Below are 21,757 nucleotides of genomic sequence, written 5' to 3'. Positions count from 1 at the left end.
TTACTTCACCATATAAGATATATTAAGATATTATCTTTGGACTATCTAATGCTAAGTAGCAAGTTTAGAAGGTTCTAATATTAAACCATCAGTATTACAACATCTAAAATATATCATAAACTATTTATAGAATAATCTGATCATCAATAGCTGTAGCAGGTTTAGAAGGTTTTAATATTAAACCATCAGTATTACAACATCTAAAATATGTCATAAACTATTTATAGAATAATCTGATCATCAATAGCTGTAGCAGGTTTAGAAGGTTTTAATATTAAACCATCAGTATTACAACATCTAAAATATATCATAAACTATTTATAGAATAATCTGATCATCAATAGCTGTAGCAGGTTTAGAAGGTTTTAATATTAAACCACCAGTATTACAACATCTAAAATAAATCACGCTTAAGAATATTTATTAGTTGTGATGGACACAAAATATATATTTGTTATGCCTGCTGTGACATTATCCTTAGCACCGATTGGGTTTCATTAAGATCTGTAGGTATTCTATGAAGCCAACAAATGTAATGTCTTAGAATCATGGTCAATGAACGGTTTGTTATGAATTGATCTGACAGGAAAAACATAAAATATTATTTATTAACAAATTTCTAAACTCAATTGTGATTGACTTGTTGATATTAGTTTGTCCACGTGGATGCAATGATTTATTCGGGAAAGTTTGACATCCAAGACAATTTGATTGATTAAAAGACGAATAATCTATAGAGTGGCGAAGACATCCTGGCTCTTTTTCTGTGTTAAAACCAGTTGAGAGAGAAATATTATTGACTTTACAGCTCATCTCATAACGTAAGAGTAACATTAAATAGTTAATATGTTGGGTGATAATTTGATTAGGCAAGGATCCATCTGAAATCAAACTAGAGGGATATTAGAGCGGAAAAGGTACCATTACTGCTGACGATTATTGTTTCTAGGCTGAAACCCATAAAAATCCCAATAAAAGGCACCGGTTCAACCAATATCAATGATAGAATCATGTTGCTCCATACTAAAACGTCCATTACCCGAGTTACATACATTCAACCATGACGTGATATATAAGTCTACACATAATAAGACAAAAGCAATTTATCCAAACTGACGAGAACCATACGAAAATCAACCTGAATCTGGTGGTATTGTATGGTTTAGTTAAAATCTAGAGCATGAACCGATTGTATAATCTGTGTTACCAGCTAATGTAGTTATGCACCATTTGTATAACCCTAATGTGCGAAGTTTCAAATTTCCAGTTTAGTACAATCGACATAAGATTTCAAAGGGACAAAACTCCTTTTGCAAAGAGACATCTTCGGACCACCACGGTATATAATAATCATGATAAGTTTCATGATATAGGCTCTATTAATTCTACTACAAACTTGATAATAAACATCAATTTTCGTCCATAGTCCTATTTTATCGCTACTAGAACCTGATGTAGTTGTTCTTAGTTTCAGATCTTTACCACTAACAAATTTATGACCATCAGTAAAGAAGTATGTAGGAGCGCTGTTAAACCATGTTATATTATTGATACTAATATGTAATCGAAATCCTTCAGAACCTTCCAACAATGATTTAGATGGAACTAAAAGGTTGACAAAATACAAATAAAAAGCGATACAACCATTCAGAGTGGTATTTGTTGTTATACCACTGGTTTTTAATATGATTTTATGTGCTTTGAAAATAAATGGTTTTTTGTTTTGGTTTTTTATGTACAGCTATGTTGTTTCTACTGCTACACCGCCGATGTCCTCTGCTGAGGCCATCCTTCATTGCGTATTTCACCCCTAGCTCGGTATACTCTTCTTTTAGTACCATGCCTTGTCGTTCTACTGCCACTATTTCCACGGTATCTATTTGCCTTAACCGGCTCTCGACCTCATCAACTGCTTTTGATGCTGGCCATTTCCTCCTAGTTCGAATCAAATGCTAACCGTACTTTGTCATCTTTGGAATCATGATCAATCTTGCCTTCCCGGTTTTAGACTCGATGTTAATGGAAGTTGAAACGTCGATGACCTGCTGTAAAGGCCTATTGAAGAGAAGTTTTGAGGAGCTACAATCCTATTGCCAATTCGATCCATCTTTTTCAACAGTTGACACAGAAATCTCGTCGAGCTTCAGAGGCCAGGCTAAAAGTGGTAGAGTCCGTGTTGGTAAATCCATACTTTAAACTTCCCTGGGGGCCTGTTTTGTCGATATTCCGCATCCCCTCATATACTTAGTAAATTTTGTAATGGCTTGCTTTGTTTAATTATCTAAGAATTTAAGAATAAGAAAAAAATAGAAACACTTAGATAACAGTGGTCTTCAATCTATGCAATTAGTCCTCAACCAACCTCTCGTAAGGGGATAAAGTTCATATTTTATTAAAGAATTGTTTAAACCTTATCCAAAAACTTCCAGTGAATATTTGTCTCCTTATTCTACCGTACTTATGTTAGGGGACAAAAGTTTGCTGTGAATAAATTTGGATAAGTTAAAGACAAATCTTAAATAAATTAATAAAATAATATAACGTTGTGATTTGAAGATAGTTGTGATAAGGCTTAACCTTGCTCTACAATTCTTTCAAATCCATCCTTGACACACTGTAATCAGACAATATGAAGACATACGAACTAGATTTAGATACGAACATTATATAATATTAGTTGAACCCTTATTACTTACTTCATTCCTTCCTTATTTCCTTACAATTTGGCATTTATTTGCTTAAATTTGTACATCCCACAAAAATGTAAAAAGTTAATGTGTCAGATAAAGTAAGGACGAGTAGTCATTTTAACATTCAGTCGCGGATAATTTCGGACACACATGGATTTGAAGGCACAAATTTCGACGTTGATCTGTGAACACTATTATTACCGATTGACTTATCTAAAAAATTCCGGTTTCTGAATATAAAGTAGCATTGGTCAAAAAAAAAATAATGGCACACATTTCCTTTTTAAGTACATATCGAAATAACTGCATACGTCTGTTCGACAGTAAAGATGGGTTCCATGATTAGCTAAATTAGAAGAGAATTACCTAATTTGTTTTTGGTTATCCAGACTGTACATACATGGACATTAAAAGGTTAAAACTCTTAACTATATGCAATAAGCACATAATGATTAAGAGTACATGATAATTCATTAGAAACACAAATTAATCAAATACAGTTAATACAAATACAATTGTAGTTTGCTTAATTTGACATTCAAAATAAGGAAATCCATCTTTAAGGTCGCCATATTAACAATTCGTTATCAGTTGATAAAATGCAACCTTGTTCGATATATATTTTGGCCTATTCAAATCATGGCCAGTCTGTGGTTTATTCACAGAGATACTTTAAAACATGCTGACATTGTTATTTATTTGTTTTGTTTTCTGTGTTACAAATTCGGGTGAGCATTAAAAACATACTTTTTTTTAAAAATTAAGACTTAATTATTAAATGTAATTAGAATCTCTAGTTAAACTATTTCCTTTTGGCTGAAAATTCATTCAAAGGAGTCATGTTTGCGTTTGGTTATTAATTTTTTTGTATGATAAAGGTCCATTTAAACTTAATAACCTTTGTTGATAAAGTTGCATTGAAGGGAGTAAAATTTGCTTGTGCTTATTGATTTTTGTTGATAAAGGTTCATTAATGGTTGAATTCTATCTCAGTTTTCCGTACTGCAGAACCACTGATACCTAAACCAAGCTCATCATCTTCTGATGGACTCTCGATCAAAACATCATCTGATGGTAGTTATTCAATCAGTATCAATAATATGACATGGTTTAACAGTGCTCCTACATTCTTCTTTACTGATGGTCATAAATTTGTTAGTGGTAAAGATCTGAAACTAACAACAACTACATCTGATGAAGGTAGTGATGAAATAGGTCGATGGTCTAGTACTAATTTTAACTATCAAGCTGGTAATGTGAATATAATTACCTATATTAAGACGTACCACTATCCCAAATTGCCATTGATTATATTTGGCCAGGTTGGTTTATGCTTACTATCTCGTGTCCATTCTACCAGTAAATTTTGATGAATATGTTTGGTTAAAAGTAAAAAATGAAATGAAATGAATTTTGAGTTTTACGATCTACTTTTCTGCACCATGTGGGCTAATGAAGACGGGCAACGCCATGCAGGGTGCAATGAGGGAAATTTTGCCAGGTCAGTGCCATTAGCCTGCTCTTTTTCGGTTTCCAACTGTCGATGGATCTTTTGCCTGTAGCACACGGGGCGCTTAAAAGTAAAGGTGATCCTTGTAAATAATGGTGATCAGACACTTTTAGGGATGGACTTTGCACAAAGATGTTCTTCCTTATGACTAATGTAACAAATCATTACTGTATGAGTTTTATCACAATTTTACATTGTTTAGAAATATGTCAATGGTGCCCATAACACATCATCTGGTGATGCGGAGGCAACCATTTCTTCTTTTCCTGGGTTCACACTAGATGATTCCATACCACAAAATCTTGGTTGCTTATCCTATGGTGGTTATATGTTTGGTGAAACTGCAAGAAAAATAGGAAGGTATTCAACATTGCTTGTATAGTATTGTAATGTCAAGCTCCGAAGCTCCTCAGTTCAATCGGTTTATTAGAACCGATTTCATAACAAGTTCCTGTCATGTTTAATACTTTATAACATTTATATCAATCGAACATAGGTAAAAAAAACAACAGGTAGTAGCCAATCAAGAGTTATGCTTACATTCTGCTTTTAGATATGATTCAAGTGGAAAAAGTATTAATTTTGGTGTCGAGGGAGGACCTTACGCTGTTTATGACAATTCTGGTAATGCTGTGGTATTTTCACCAGCTAACAGATTTATGTCAACATCAGTGTGGCACGAATCAGCCAGTGAAACTAATGGAGCTCTACACTGGGGTACCATGGGGTTAGTAGATGAAGTACCAGAAGATTATCAGATGGAAACTGTGGTATATTATAGTGATCAAGGTATTAATAAGGTATACCAAGTCACGTATATTCATATAATGGAGCAAAAATAAATTCATCGTGCTCAATACGTAAATTGTGGAGCGATAAACAAATATAACCACAGAACCTGAAACATGTTACTCAGAGTTTCACGCTAAGCGATCCTCAGACGACTGACCTATTCAAACCTGCGTCCCTACTCTTATGGAACTTTTTTGTGATTCAATAATAGGAATTATTAAATTCCTCTACAGCAAGTCTTCCATCTGAAATATAATAACGTTCTCATCCTATATGTTTGTTCTAGGCGTTTGATGGATGGGGTGAATACTTACGATATCGACATGGAAGACATGACTCTTATGTACTGAGTGATTTAACAGTAAATTATTTAGGTTTCTGGACAGATAGGGGTAAGAGGCGTCACTTAAACAAAACTTTACATGGGAAAGTTTACTTCATGCGTAACAACCTTGACAGAGTAAAATGAAGTTCACTAAAATTCCAAATATTAGTTGAAACTCCAGGAGTAACAATGAAGAAAACAAGGTTAAACCTAACCCATGCACATTACAGATAAATTAAGATAAAACTTGAGTTCGGTAAATAAGGTTTGAAAAGTGCGAAAATATGGGTACATTAATTTATGTCTTGTCTTGTCAGTTCGAATTCTTCTTTTATTAGGAGCATACTATTTTCGTATGACAGAGAAAAATAAAACTTATGAAGACACAATAATAGATATCAAGACTTATATTGACGAAATCAAAGTTCCTTATAGGTAAGTTCAAAACATTATAATATTACAAAACTAAAATATTTTGTAAATATAAATCATAAAGAAGTTTATAAAATACACAATTGAGCTTGGAAATATTTCAATTTTAAACCTTTTAATACAATTCATTCCTCAATTTAGTAAAATCAAAAACCGAAAAAGAGTATGGCGATGCGGACATTGCCAATAGAATTTGATGTATACAGAAAAAAAACATGTAAAATTGTAGGTATATTCAGTATGATAATTGGCGATATACTTGGGGAATGTATAACGGGGTAAAAGATTGGGCTCCTAAACCAGAAGTATTCCCTCATGGATCGCAGTAAGTACCTTTAATAACGCCTAAGTAAGTCGATGATATTCAAAATTAAAACATGAAAAGACCCTTAATATTTTTTAAAATGTATGAAATTCCTTGAAAAGGATCAATTCTATAACAATGAATGTATGATTTTTAAAGCTACCTAAGCAATGAACATTAGAGCAAAAGAGTCATTTTACAATAACATCCTGTTAGATGAATCTAACATCTGAAACAATTGCTCCCAAAGAATATATGTATTTCTTAATTCATTGACAAATAAACGATCAATATATCCCTCTTGTTAGTAAAAAATAATTTACACTTAATAAAAAAGTCGATACAACATAATCATGAAATATTGTTGTTACTTTTTCATTTTAGATATGTATACAACAAGACTGGATTACCTATTTTAGCACAGAACAAATATTGGTAAGATACTGGCCGAGGTCCGAGGTTTAACAAAACGTTAACCTTTATATGCTGAAGAAGTAAAAAAAAATTGTTTGAGTAAGATAAAAGTTGACAAAACATTCGAGTTCACATCCGAATTGAGTGTAAATTTCATAATTTAAAGTAAAAGTACTGGTTTGGAAATGCTATTTGATCATTATTTTCTATACAGGGCACCAGATACAGTGTATGCTAAACAAAATGGAGGTGATTATGAATTTATCGTAGAGAAAGAGAGAGCTCTACCAATTGAACAGGTAATTTTTTTTCTATGCCAAGGGGGGAAATGTTTCTCATTTTTATACGCCCACATGAAATGGGGGCGTATATTGCCGTCACTCATGTCCGTCCGTCCGTCCACAATTGCTCGTAAACACTCTACAAGGCACAATTCTTGACTGATTTCGACGAATCTTGGTATGGTTGTTCGTAATCACCAAAGGATGAACCCTATTGAAAATCAGAAAAATCAAAAATATTTATAATATATTTATATTAATATGAGTTATTGCCCTTGTTCTTGAAACGCTCGTAAACACTCTAGAAGGTGCAATTCATGGCGGATTTTGATGAAACTTTGTGTGAGTGTTTGTTATCACCCAAGGATAAACCTTATTTAAAATCAGAAAGATCAAAAAAATTAATATGAGTTATTAACGCGTTCAATTTTAGCTTGTAAACACCCTAGAAGGCACAATTCAAGATTGATTTTGACGAAACGTTGTGTGAGTGATAAACCCTATCGAAAATCAGAAAAAACGCGTTCAATGTTTAGTTCGTAAACACTCTAGAAGGCACAATTCTTGACGGATTTTGACGAAACTTGGCATGAGTGTTGGTTATCACCCATGGATAAACCCTATTGAAAATCAGAAAATCGAAAAATATTGAATATGAGTTATTGCCCTTGTTCTTGAAAACGCGTTCAAATTTTAGCTTGTAAACACTCTAGAAGGGACAATTCTTGGCGGATTTTGGGGAAACTTGGTGTGAGTGTTTGTGATCACACAAGGATGAACCCTATTGAAAATCAGAAAAATCGAAAAATATTTAGTATGAGTTATTGTTCTTGAAAACTCGTTCAATGTGTAGCTCGTAAAAACACTATAAGGCATGATTCTTGCCGGATTTTGACAAAACTTGGTTTTATAATTCAGTACTGCGCTGAAGATTGAATATTTGTCTTCTTGAGTTTTCACGAGCTAAAGATTGAACATGTTTTTAAGGACAAGGACACTAACTCATACTCAAGGACAAGGACACTAACTCATACTCAATATTATTCAGTATCGCCCTAAAGAGTTCAAAAGAAGTGTATGACTGAAGGTTGAATATTTCATACTGGTGATTGTTACTGTACTGCTAAATATTTTTATCAAAATCAAAGCTGCCAGTGGGCGTATATTACCTTGCCTGGCAATCTATCTTACAAATTGTCAAAATTGTTTTTTAAGCACAGTTAAAGTCATTTCTCCATTTCAGAGGTTCTGGGATGATTTCCTCGGTGAGGCCAGAAAATGGGGATTAATTGTTTATGAACAGGTAATTATTGTGTTGGTCTGAAAACAGATTGATAGCCAGCAACAGTTCATGAAACTTATTAATCTAGCCATTCAAATTATGCCGGGTTCGCCATCCAATCGTACCTTCGTCTCGGAAAAAGAATTTTTTTCAGTCAAGCTAATCAGTAGTAGAGTTCACAAAAAAATTGGCCTTCAAATCCTTATGTGTCCAGAATTATCCGTGTCTTTCCTTTTGCAAAAGTTTGTCTCTGTATATTGTGATTTCTTGTTACCCACGCTGTGTGTCTGAGTTAATAAAGTTTCAACTACAGCTGCAAAAAACATCAAATGTCTTTGAAGAAATATCTTAATTACAATGTATGCTTCCAGGATTGGTTAAATATTGAATTCAAAACCTTGAATGCTTTGCTGACCCAAATAGATTTGGGTACTATGTGGTTGACACAAATAGCATCAGCAGCCAAAAAGCATGGAATGACTATGCAGTACTGCATGTCTAATACAAAAGAAGCTATGCAAACCTTAGAACTGCCAATAGTAACTCAAGTAAGTTACAGATTTGTATTAAAATCATGCTTCATTTGGTCATAAATTCGAATGGGTATTTTCATTTTGTGTTTAAATAGTTCAACTACAGTTAATTTCTGATATGCATCTAAACCAGTGTGGAAGAGATTAAAACTGAAAGTGATCTTTAAAATAATTGACACTGATAGAACTTAGCCTTTAAAACAACACCTAACCCAAACTACACGCACCATAATTAAAGATACTATAAATTATATCAAATATTAGACATTAGATAATAATTGAATGATTTAGGCTCGAGTAAGTGGTGATTATCAGCCTGGTATTGATCAATGGAAAATTGGTGTTACCTCAATATTTGCTCATGCAATGGGTATTAGACCTTTCAAAGACAATTTCTGGACAATTGGAATTCAACCTGGAAACTCTTACAGTAAGTGAGTCGACTTTGAAGCTGATATATATAGTATTTTTCTGTAATTGAAATGATATTCATTAGCTATGTGGACTCGAGGAAAGGGCAAGAGGACAAACCCATTTAGTCATTGAGTGGCATCGGGTCTTCATGAGAGTGGTGAGAATCATCTACTTCGTAAGCGACAATAATTGATGTCCTCAGTAGCTTAAAGCCACGGAGATACTGTTGTTTAATGAAAGTTAGAAAGCGAGCCCCGCATTTCTATAAACTGTGCATCTGGACGTTCTCTCAAAAAAGGTCGAAATTAACACCATTAACGATAACACCTTTGTAAGCAAACTAAAATCCAGAAAAAAAGTCTTTGCCTAAATCTCTGATTTAGATATGGAATAAAAAATTTAATTTCAATTTCCTTTGTAATATAGATATGACTGAAACCCACCCTGACTTAGAAGCAGCTGTTGCAACTTTAAGTACAGGACCAGTTGGTCCCAGTGATAGAATTGGTTACAGTAATGTTACACTTATCATGAAGTAAGTTCAGTCTTTGAGTATGTTAACTTCGCAGAAAGTGACTTAATAACTATGTATAGAAGGCCTACTGTACTCTAGAAGAACAAGAATTTCAGACAGAGTCATATGAACCTGCAAACACTTTCCAACGACTTAAACCATGATATTCCTCCAAAATATATTACAATTCCAACATCTATTGATGATCACAATATTCTATAAATAGTTTATTATATATTTTAGATGTTGTAATGCTGATGGTTTAATATTAAAACCTTCAAAACCTGCTACAGCTATTGATGATCAGATTATTCTATAAATAGTTTATTATATATTTTAGATGTTGTAATACTGGTGGTTTAATATAAAAACCTTCTAAACCTGCTACAGCTATTGATGATCAGATTATTCTATAAATAGTTTATGATATACTTAAGATGTTGTAATACTGATGGTTTAATATAAAAACCTTCTAAACCTGCTACAGCTATTGATGATCAGATTATTCTATAAATAGTTTATGATATACTTAAGATGTTGTAATACTGATGGTTTAATATTAAAACCTTCTAAACCTGCTACAGCTATTGATGATCAGATTATTCTATAAATAGTTTATGATATACTTAAGATGTTGTAATACTGATGGTTTAATATTAAAACCTTCTAAACCTGCTACAGCTATTGATGATCAGATTATTCTATAAATAGGTTATGATATACTTTAGATGTTGTAATACTGATGGTTTAATATTAAAACCTTCTAAACCTGCTACAGCTATTGATGATCAGAATATTCTATAAATAGGTTATGATATATTTTAGATGTTGTAATACTGATGGTTTAATATTAAAACCTTCTAAACCTGCTACAGCTATTGATGATCAGATTATTCTATAAATAGGTTATGATATACTTTAGATGTTGTAATACTGATGGTTTAATATTAAAACCTTCTAAACCTGCTACAGCTATTGATGATTAGAATATTCTATAAATAGGTTATGATATATTTTAGATGTTGTAATACTGATGGTTTAATATTAAAACCTTCTAAACCTGCTACAGCTATTGATGATCAGAATATTCTATAAATAGTTTATGATATATTTTAGATGTTGTAATACTGATGGTTTAATATTAAAACCTTCTAAACCTGCTACAGCTATTGATGATCAGATTATTCTATAAATAGTTTATGATATATTTTAGATGTTGTAATACTGATGGTTTAATATTAAAACCTTCTAAACCTGCTACAGCTATTGATGACCAGATTATTCCATAAATAGTTTATGATATTTTTTAGATGTTGTAATACTAATGGTTTAATATTAAAACCTTCTAAACCTGCTACAGCTATTGATGATCAGATTATTCTATAAATAGTTTATGATATATTTTAGATGTTGTAATACTGATGGTTTAATATTAAAACCTTCTAAACCTGCTACAGCTATTGATGATCAGATTATTCTATAAATAGTTTATGATATATTTTAGATGTTGTAATACTGATGGTTTAATATTAAAACCTTCTAAACCTGCTACAGCTATTGATGATCAGATTATTCAGGTTAGTGCACCGTTCGGGTTATTGTTTATTTCTCAATTTAATTAAACTGTATAGATAATGGTCTAGACTGAATATATAAATCATCAAGTTAATATTGTTTATTTAAATACATTTCAGTCAGCTTTAGGTAGCGGAGGTCCTGAAGGTGAAGTATGGTCAACTTATTCTAAAATTGGTGAAATATACTTTGGTATTATTTTAGCAGCTAACATGTCCAATGTTTATAGTTTGACACCTTTCAAGGCTGGATTTGATACTGTAAGTAATATGAAATCTCGTTCATTCCATAAACAACAAAATTCTAAATTTATTTTCTCTGTTCTATCATATAAATATTTCAAACAATTGATATAATTGGGATAAGAGGACTTTTGTTAATACAGGAAATATAGAAAATTTTTTTCTTTCAATTTAACGCCTTTTTTAACTATTCACATTCCAGTTGTAAATGCCCTCATTTGACCCTTTTATGAATCGAAATCAACTTCTCTATCTTAGATTGAAGAATTGGTGGTATTTGAAATGGATAGGCCTACAAGTTTAACAGTGTTCTCTAACATTTCAACAATAGACATAACAACTGGTTGTACAAAAGTAGATTTCTGTTTGTATTATGTATCACCAGTCCTTACTATAGGGTAGGTGGGGTATCAGTAGGTCATCGCAATATATTTATATTTGCTGTTATAGGTGAATTTTGTTGAAAAATAACTTAAAGGCATTGAAACTTAGATTCAAATTGGACACTCATTTATTTATATCCGCAATCATATTGGTATATTTACCATCTGGTTTTCACGACTCAGGTGTATGAAGGGTTTATTTTGGTTATGGTTAGCATTTCATTCATTAACCATCGAATTTTCTTTGCTTTCAGCAACCACAAGATAGTAATATTAGGAGAGATTTCTAAATGGGTACCAGTATCCCCACAACGAGTAACTCAAATAAATCAAGATTCTAATGAGTTAACAATAGATATAACTGGTCAACCAGGAGAATCAGTTCCATTCTATTTTAATATTGATGGACAAACCAATACTATTAATTGTGCATTAGGTACCAGTGGTTCAGGTCGTATGCATGTTCTTGCTTCTAAATGTATCGTTACCTAGTCAAACAACTATTATCTATCGATATTGATTAGTATGTGTTTCTTATTAATTCTCTTATAGAGATTGTGAAAACAATATATTTTGTTTTTAACCATTAATCCATTGTATATTTATTACTTTTCCTGTGTGATATGATATTGTATTTGAATTGTTATTTATTCGTGTAAGATTTTATATAAATAAACTACTCATTATTTCAAATTTTATTTCATTTCTTCCATAATTAAATCATCATTTTTATCTTTTAATTTAAAATTTTATATTGTCATCGATATGTTTACCAATTTCGATTTGCTTAAATGAATAAATCTACTTGATAATGGTGAATCGCATATTTAAAAATAATGACAAGAATAATGATCTTCGTCTTGACAAATTAGTTTTATGATCTGAACGATTGGCCTCTTAATTGATAATGATAATTTCCTTGATCTTGGGTTACATGTTTGGGAGAAGAAACTGTGTAAGGCTGAATGATGAGTTTTAATACGCTCACATTATAATGTCCGTCGGTCCGTCCGTCCAATAGAGACTACAGTTTTTACCTGATTTTAATGAAAATTTGTTTAATCATTTATATTGATGGGATCTTGGACAATTTCGAATTTGACGAACTTTCGATGAACGGTGTTTGAGTTGTTGCCCTTGACTTAGAAAAACGCGTCAAAATTGTTTGTGAACACAATAGAGACTACAGTTTTCATCCAATTAAAATGAAATTTGGTGTGACAATTCATCATGATGAGATCTTGGTCAAATTTGAATTTGCTGATTTTTCGATGAACGGTTTTGAGTTATTGTCCTTGACTTAGGAAAAACGCGTCAAAATTCATTTGTGAACACAATGGAGACTTCAGTTTTCATCCGATTTAAATGAAATTTAGTGTGATCATTTATAATGATGAGATCTTGGACAAGTTCGAATTTGCTGATTTTCCGATGAACGGTTTTGAGTTATTGTCCTTGACTTAAGAAAAACGCGTCAAAATTCATTTGTGAACACAATGGAGACTTCAGTTTTCATCCGATTTAAATGAAATTTAGTGTGATCATTTATCATGATGAGATCTTGGTCAAGTTTGAATTTGATGATTTTTCGATGAGCGGTTTTTGAGTTATTGCTCTTGGCTCAGGAAAAACGCGTCAAATTTTGATGAATGATGAGTTTTTATACGAATTATAATGTCCGTCCGTTCACAATTGGCTTGTGAAGATAACAGAAACTACAGTTTCCATCCGATTTAAATGAAATTTGGCAGATCTGAACCATTAACCATTAGGTATGTAAAAATTACGATTAATCTTCCGAGTCAATTAACGTTTTTATAAGATTGAAAATGTTCAAAAGATCAAACAACAACACATTTTTACTTTGTTGAAAGTTTGTTACATTGATCTATTTCTCTGAAAAAATTACAATTTTGTTACGAGTTACTTCCCTTGAAATATTCCCTTGAAACATGAAATTGATTCAGATTATAAGACTTGCGTTCACGAATCTTGATCTTTGTTTTACGTGTTGTAATGATATAGCTATTGATGATCAGAATATTCTATGAATATTTCATGTATTATTTTAGATCTTGTCATACTGGTGGTTTAATAAGTTTGTTTAATTATCTAAAGATTTATGGAGGTCAATCGTATTCAGAATTTGATGCTATGTACTTATGTCTAATACATACGACACGATACATCTGTGCAATGTTCAAAGACAAAATACCTCTTTTACTTATGTCATAATACGTCTAATTCACAATGCTAATGTTAAATTACATAAAACCGCCGACACAATACCTAAAATGATACGTGCAATGTCCTTTCACTTTCGAAATTGTACATTGAACAAAGCATTATTGTCTTTGCGTCTTTTACATTGCACTAGTTACATTACATCTTCGTCTTGGTATCTTCTACATTGCATTAGCGAACGTGTTTTATCTCGATTGCATTATCTTTTTGTGACTTGTGGGCGGAGCCTGTCAGCAATATTAAATCATACACAATAACTTCTCCCCAAGGAACTCTGTGATGGACACTGACCAGTAATTTATTTTACATCATTATTCAACTGTGTAATTAGAAACCCTGTTTATCTTTGATTGTTGTCTATATTTCTCAGACTAAAGTATGATTGGTCAAAAAGAATGGCGCATCTGTAAAACCTTTAAAACAAGTCTTTAATAAAATATAAACGTTATTATATGAAGATAGTTGTTATAAGGCTTAACCTTGCTCTAAAATTCTTTCAAATCCATGCTTGACACACTGTAATCAGACAATATGAAGACATACGAACTAGATTCAGATACGAACATTATATAATATTAGTTGAAACCTCTAAAATAAATAGGATAATACAGTTTATACTGTTATTGGTTTCAAGTAATTTCTTTTTTCTATCCTCTGCTGTTATTAAATGCACATCTTTAATAATGATTGTTATTGTTACATCCCTTTATGGCTTCTATTGATTTACCTATAGATCTTGTGTTGTTTGGTTGTTAATCTTTTTTTTTTCTTTTTCTTTTCAGGTCTTCTAGTTTTCCAACAGATAACAGATAATCTACCGAAACCAAACCAAACCAACGACTACCATTCAACTACCAATCAACAAGAAATACCATGATCAGAACGAGTTTGGAAGAATGAAGGAGATCGAGTAACTTACGCCACACCATCCAGGACCGAGTTTCACCGCCATGTCATTCGACCCCACCAGATCTAATGAAGAATCAACAACCAAACCAACAACACAGAATCATCCAATTCGAACCAATCCAACTACCAACTACAACGACTACCAACAACTACCTAGTTTGCGATATCAGCATCCACTGGAAGCAAACGTTAACTTGTCATCTACCTACCTACCTACCGTTGTTAATCATTTTACTTGATAACGTTACCTGTATGTGTTTCGAAGCGTAGTATGTAATAAACCTAGAAGTAGTATCTCCATGTAATTTGTGTTCTTAAGGATAATATTACCTTACATTTCGGCGTTAATTTTGAAGTTAACCTTTTAGATAGTTTTTAACTTTAAGATAAAGTAAGGAGCATATCTAGATATCGGTTTATAGTTTTTGTTAATGTTTTGTTTCACTTTATGACGTCTGTAAAAAACCAGACTGTCCCTTTAAAATACATGTCGAAATAACTGCATACTTCGATCATGCAACAGATAAGGTCGCCATATTATCAATTCGTGATGATAAAAAATGATAAAACGCAACCTTGCCCTATATATATTTTGGCCTATTCTAATCATAGGCAGTCAGTCTGTGGTTTATTCACAGAGATACTTTAAAAACATGCTGAAATTGTTATTTATTTGCTGTTTTGTTTTCTGTGTAACAAATTCGGGTGAGCATTAAAAACATACTTTTTCTTAAATTTAAAAATTAATAAACGTAATTAGAATCTGCAGTTAAACTATTTTTGTCGAAAATTCATTCAAAGGAACCAATTTTCCTATGGCTACTAATTTTTGTTTTTATTATTGGTTTCACTCTTTGTCCGTTTTCCGTACTGCAGAACCACTGATACCTAAACCAAGCTTATCATCTTCTGATGGACTCTCGATCAAAACATCATCTGATGGTAGTTATTCAATCAGTATCAATAATATAACATGGTTTAACAGTGCTCCTACATTCTTCTTTACTGATGGTCATAAATTTGTTAGTGGTAAAGATCTGAAACTAACAACAACTACATCTGATGAAGGTAGTGATGAAATAGGTCGATGGTCTAGTACTAATTTTAACTATCAAGCTGGTAATGTGAATATTATTACCTATATTAAGACGTACCAGTATCCCAGGTTACCACTGATTGTATTTGGCCAGGTTGGTTTTATGCATACTATAGTTTATTTACTAGTTTCTGACAGAATATGTCCAGTTTTCATAAGTATTTTTGTATAAAAAAAACATTATCTATTTTAGTGTTCGACTGTTTAGCACAAAGATGTTCTTCCTTATGACTAATGTAACAAATCATTACTGTATGAGTTTTATCACAATTTTACATTGTTTAGAAATATGTCAATGGTGCCCATAACACATCATCTGGTGATGCGGAGGCAACCATTTCCTCCTTTCCTGGGTTCACACTAGATGGCACTATTCCACCAAATCTTGGTTGCTTGTCATATGGTGGTTTAATGTTTGGTGAAACTGCAAGAAAAATAGGAAGGTAATGTTTTTTTTTTTGTTTAGTATTGTAATGCCAAGCTCTGAAAGACCCTCAGTTCCATCAGTTTATTAGTACCGATTTCATAATTAGTTCCTGTCATGTTTAAGAAAGAAAGTACTGTAATACTTTATAACATTTATGTCAATCGAACATAGGTAAAAAAAACAACAGGTAGTAGCCAATCAAGAGTTATGCTTACATTCTGCTTTTAGATATGATTCAAGTGGAAAAAGTATTAATTTTGGTGTCGAGGGAGGACCTTACGCTGTTTATGACAATTCTGGTAATGCTGTGGTATTTTCACCAGCTAACAGATTTATGTCAACATCAGTGTGGCACGAATCAGTCAGTGAAACTAATGGAGCTCTACACTGGGGTACCATGGGGTTAGTAGATGAAGTACCAGAAGATTATCAGATGGAAACTGTGGTATATTATAGTGATCAAGGTATTAATAAGGTATACCAAGTCACGTATATTCATATAATGGAGCAAAAATAAATTCATGGAGCGATAAACAAATATAACCACAGAACCTGAAACATGTTACTCAGAGTTTCACGCTAAGCGATCCTCAGACGACTGACATATTCAATCCTGCGTCCCTACTCTTATGGAACTTTTTTGTGATTCAATAATAGGGAAATATCAAATTCCTCTACAGCAAGTCTTCCATCTGAAATATAATAACGTTCTCATCCATGTTTTTCTAGGCGTTTGATGGATGGGGTGAATACTTACGATATCGACATGGAAGACATGACTCTTATGTACTGAGTGATTTAACAGTAAATTATTTAGGTTTCTGGACAGACAACGGTAAGAGGCGTCACTTAAACAAAATTTTCCATGGGATAGTTCACTCAAATTCCAAATATTAGTTGAAACTACTGCAGTAACAATGAAGAAAACAAGGTTAGATCTAACCCATGCACATTACAGATGAATAAAAATTCGAGTTCGATAATTAATGTTTGAAAAATGCGAAAATATGGGTACAATAATTTATGTAATTCGTATTCCTATTTTATTAGGGGCATACTATTATGTTATGACAGAGAAAAATAAAACTTATGAAGACACAATAATAGATATCAAGACTTATATTGACGAAATCAAAGTTCCTTATAGGTAAGTTCAAAACATTATAATATTACAAAACTAAAATATTTTGTAAATATAAATCATAAAGAAGTTTATAAAATACACAGTTGAGCTTGGAAATATTTCAATTTTAAACCTTTTAATACAATTCATTCCTCAATTTAGTAAAATCAAAAACCGAAAAAGAGTATGGCGATGCGGACATTGCCAATAGAATTTGATGTATACAGAAAAAAAACATGTAAAATTGTAGGTATATTCAGTATGATAATTGGCGATATACTTGGGGAATGTATAACGGGGTAAAAGATTGGGCTCCTAAACCAGAAGTATTCCCTCATGGATCGCAGTAAGTACCTTTAATAACGCCTAAGTAAGTCGATGATATTCAAAATTAAAACATGAAAAGACCCTTAATGTTCTTTAAAATGCATGAAATTCCTTGAAAATGATCAATTCTATAACAAAGTAAAATAATTTTTAAAGCTACCAATGCAATCAACATCACTGTTAATTAGGTGAATCCCACATCTGAAACAATTGCTACCAAAGAATATATGTACTTCTTAATTCATTGACAAACAAACGATCAATATATCCCTCTCTTCAGTACCTCAATGGCGACCGATGTCAAGTCATACCTTTCAGCAGGTGCGAATAGTAACTCTGTACAAGACAAGTCTATTGAAAACTTGAAAAGTAATTTACCCATAATAAACCTAACAAAAAGTCGATACCACATAACCATGCAATATTTTCGTTACTTTTTCATTTTAGATATGTATACAACAAGACTGGATTACCTATTTTAGCACAGAACAAATATTGGTAAGATATTGGCCGAGGTCGAGGTTTAACAAAACATATGCTTAAGACTAAAAAAAAAAACTTGTTTGAGTAAGATAAAAGTAGATCAAACAAAATGCGAGTTCATATCCGAATTGAGTGCAAATTTCATATTTTAAATTAAAGTAGTCTGCTTTAACGCCCACATTATACAGACTATATACAGTTTTCATACGATTTAAATGAAATTTGGTTTGATCATTTATAATGATGAGATCTTGATTCCGTTCGAATTTGACAATTTTTCGATGAATGGTTTTAGAGTTATTGCCCTTGACTTCGTAAAAATGCGTCAAAATTTGTTTGCGAACACTATAGAGACTACAGTTTTCATCTGATATTAATGAAATCTGGTGTGATCATCTATTACAATGTGATCGTGGTCAAGTATGAATTTGATTTTTCAATGAACGGAATTTGAGTTATTGCCCTTGACTTGACTTAAAAATGCATCAAACTTTGTTGGCAGTTTGTATCAAAATTTTATGAAATTTTGTGTGTTAGATTATATCACCAATATCTTGTACAAATTAGATTTTTGGTACGATTTGACACAGATTGGCGACAGCCTTTGATATACTGAAAATTTATCAGTGAAGTGGGCGTATCTTGCTTGGCAACCACTTGTTTTTCAATACAGGGCACCAGATACAGTGTATGCTAAACAAAATGGAGGTGATTATGAATTTATCGTCGAGAAAGAGAGAGCGCTACCAATCGAACAGGTAATTTTTTTTCAATGCCAAAGGGAAAATGTTTCTCATTTTACAAATTGTCATTAATGTTTTTTAAGCACAGTTACTCTCTTTGTCATTACTCAATTTCAGAGATTCTGGGATTATTTCCTCGGTGAAGCCAGAAAATGGGGATTAATTGTATATGAACAGGTAATTAGCCTTGGTTTGAAAACTGATTGATAGCTACAATAAAACGCCGAATTATGTGCCAGCAACAGGTCACGAATCTCATTAATCAAGCCATTCAAACCCCGACAAACCGTCGAATCTATCCCTTTAATACATGGTACTCCGAATAAAGTTGTGATTTGTGTTACCCACGCTGTGTTCTATTTCAACTACAGCTGCATAAAACATCAAATGTCTTTGAAGAAATATCTTAATTACAATGTATGCTTCCAGGATTGGTTAAATGTTGAATTCAAAACCTTAAACGCTTTGTTGACCCAAATAGATTTGGGTACTATGTGGTTGACACAAATAGCATCAGCAGCCAAAAAGCATGGAATGACTATGCAGTATTGCATGTCTAATACAAAAGAAGCTATGCAAACCTTAGAACTGCCAATAGTAACTCAAGTAAGTTACAGATTTGTATTAAAATCATGCTTCATTTGGTCATAAATTTGCTGGGTATTTCCATTTTGTGCTCAATACGGCTTGAAGCAGAATTTATTTCAGAATATTATAAGTTCTTAAAAACAAGAATTATCTTGGAATGTAAGACATTTAATATAACTAATGAATGATTTAGGCGCGAGTAAGTGGTGATTATCAGCCTGGTATTGATCAATGGAAAATTGGTGTTTCATCAATATTTGCTCAAGCAATGGGTATTAGACCTTTCAAAGACAATTTCTGGACAATTGGAATTCAACCTGAAAACTCTTACAGTGAGTCGACTTTGTAGCTAATTTTGTCTTTTTTCTGTAATTGAAGTACCTAAATGATATTCATTAGCTATGTGGACTCGAGGAAAGGAGCAAGAGGACGGGCCCATAGAGTCATTGAGTGGCATCGGGTCTTCATGAGAGTGGTCATATGGAATGAAAAATTTATTTTCGATTTTTTTGTGATATAGATAAGACTGAAACCCACCCTGACTTAGAAGCAGCTGTTGCAACTTTAAGTACAGGACCAGTTGGTCCCAGTGATAGAATTGGTTACAGTAATGTTACACTTATCATGAAGTAAGTTCAGTCTTTAGGGATGTTAGCTTAGAAGAAAGTGACTTAATAATACAACGTATAGAAGGCCTACCGTCTTCCATAAGAACACGAACACTTTCCAACGATGTAAACCGTGATATTTCTCCAAAAAAACATTGCAATTCCAACATCTATTGATGATCAGATTATTCTATAAATAGTTTATGATATATTTTAGATGTTGTAATACTGATGGTTTAATATTAAAACCTTCTAAACCTGCTACAGCTATTGATGATCAGATTATTCTATAAATAGTATATGATATATTTTAGATGTTGTAATACTGATGGTTTAATATTAAAACCTTCTAAACCTGCTACAGCTATTGATGATCAGATTATTCTATAAATAGTTTATGATATATTTTAGATGTTGTAATACTGATGGTTTAATATTAAAACCTTCTAAACCTGCTATAGCTATTGATGATCAGATTATTCTATAAATAGTTTATGATATATTTTAGATGTTGTAATACCGATGGTTTAATATTAAAACCTTCTAAACCTGCTACAGCTATTGATGATCAGATTATTCTATAAATAGTTTATGATATATTTTAGATGTTGTAATACTGATGGTTTAATATTAAAACCTTCTAAACCTGCTACAGCTATTGATGATCAGATTATTCTATAAATAGTTTATGATTTATTTTAGATGTTGTAATACTGATGGTTAAATATTAAAACCTTCTAAACCTGCTACAGCTATTGATGATCAGATTATTCTATAAATAGTTTATGATATATTTTAGATGTTGTAATACTGATGGTTAAATATTAAAACCTTCTAAACCTGCTACAGCTATTGATGATCAGATTATTCTATAAATAGTTTATGATATATTTTAGATGTTGTAATACTGATGGTTTAATATTAAAACCTTCTAAACCTGCTACAGCTATTGATGATCAGATTATTCTATAAATAGTTTATGATATATTTTAGATGTTGTAATACTGATGGTTAAATATTAAAACCTTCTAAACCTGCTACAGCTATTGATGATCAGATTATTCTATAAATAGTTTATGATATATTTTAGATGTTGTAATACTGATGGTTTAATATTAAAACCTTCTAAACCTGCTACAGCTATTGATGATCAGATTATTCTATAAATAGTTTATGATATATTTTAGATGTTGTAATACTGATGGTTTAATATTAAAACCTTCTAAACCTGCTACAGCTATTGATGATCAGATTATTCTATAAATAGTTTATGATATATTTTAGATGTTGTAATACTGATGGTTTAATATTAAAACCTTCTAAACCTGCTACAGCTATTGATGATCAGATTATTCTATAAATAGTTTATGATATATTTTAGATGTTGTAATACTGATGGTTTAATATTAAAACCTTCTAAACCTGCTACAGCTATTGATGATCAGATTATTCTATAAATAGTTTATGATATATTTTAGATGTTGTAATACTGATGGTTTAATATTAAAACCTTCTAAA

General features: G+C 31.9%; 2 protein-coding genes across 2 annotated transcripts in view; both read left to right on the top strand.

Annotated features, from left to right (window-relative positions):
- Window positions 1-1,980: 1,980 nt before the first annotated feature.
- LOTGIDRAFT_231210 (hypothetical protein) lies at window positions 1,981-14,812 on the top strand (the record flags this gene model as incomplete). The annotated part of the gene is made up of 18 exons (XM_009052229.1): window positions 1,981-2,179; window positions 3,684-4,012; window positions 4,403-4,560; window positions 4,754-5,000; window positions 5,279-5,384; window positions 5,635-5,752; window positions 5,979-6,074; window positions 6,438-6,488; window positions 6,682-6,766; window positions 7,992-8,051; window positions 8,402-8,578; window positions 8,855-8,993; window positions 9,404-9,512; window positions 10,996-11,068; window positions 11,186-11,326; window positions 11,567-11,706; window positions 11,946-12,127; window positions 14,718-14,812. The coding sequence occupies 18 exons, from the start codon at window positions 1,981-1,983 to the stop codon at window positions 14,810-14,812; spliced, it is 2,505 nt and encodes an 834-aa protein (XP_009050477.1).
- Window positions 14,813-15,659: 847 nt separating this feature from the next.
- The window catches only part of LOTGIDRAFT_231209 (hypothetical protein), a gene marked incomplete at its 5' end in the record, with an annotated part of 50,937 nt that continues 44,839 nt past the window's right edge, over window positions 15,660-21,757 (top strand). The window contains 12 exons of the mRNA XM_009052228.1: window positions 15,660-16,034; window positions 16,226-16,383; window positions 16,596-16,842; window positions 17,097-17,202; window positions 17,418-17,514; window positions 17,741-17,836; window positions 18,265-18,315; window positions 18,974-19,058; window positions 19,161-19,220; window positions 19,473-19,649; window positions 19,825-19,963; window positions 20,152-20,260. Of these exons, the coding sequence (XP_009050476.1) occupies window positions 15,660-16,034; window positions 16,226-16,383; window positions 16,596-16,842; window positions 17,097-17,202; window positions 17,418-17,514; window positions 17,741-17,836; window positions 18,265-18,315; window positions 18,974-19,058; window positions 19,161-19,220; window positions 19,473-19,649; window positions 19,825-19,963; window positions 20,152-20,260 (1,700 nt within the window). The remainder of the gene's footprint in view (window positions 16,035-16,225; window positions 16,384-16,595; window positions 16,843-17,096; window positions 17,203-17,417; window positions 17,515-17,740; window positions 17,837-18,264; window positions 18,316-18,973; window positions 19,059-19,160; window positions 19,221-19,472; window positions 19,650-19,824; window positions 19,964-20,151; window positions 20,261-21,757) is intronic.

This window comes from Lottia gigantea (assembly GCF_000327385.1).
Source record: "Lottia gigantea unplaced genomic scaffold LOTGIsca_18, whole genome shotgun sequence".
In the NCBI taxonomy this organism is placed as follows: Eukaryota; Metazoa; Mollusca; class Gastropoda; family Lottiidae; genus Lottia; species Lottia gigantea.
Note: the sequence above shows the minus strand (reverse complement) of the source record. Positions and strands in the feature narration are given on the sequence as shown.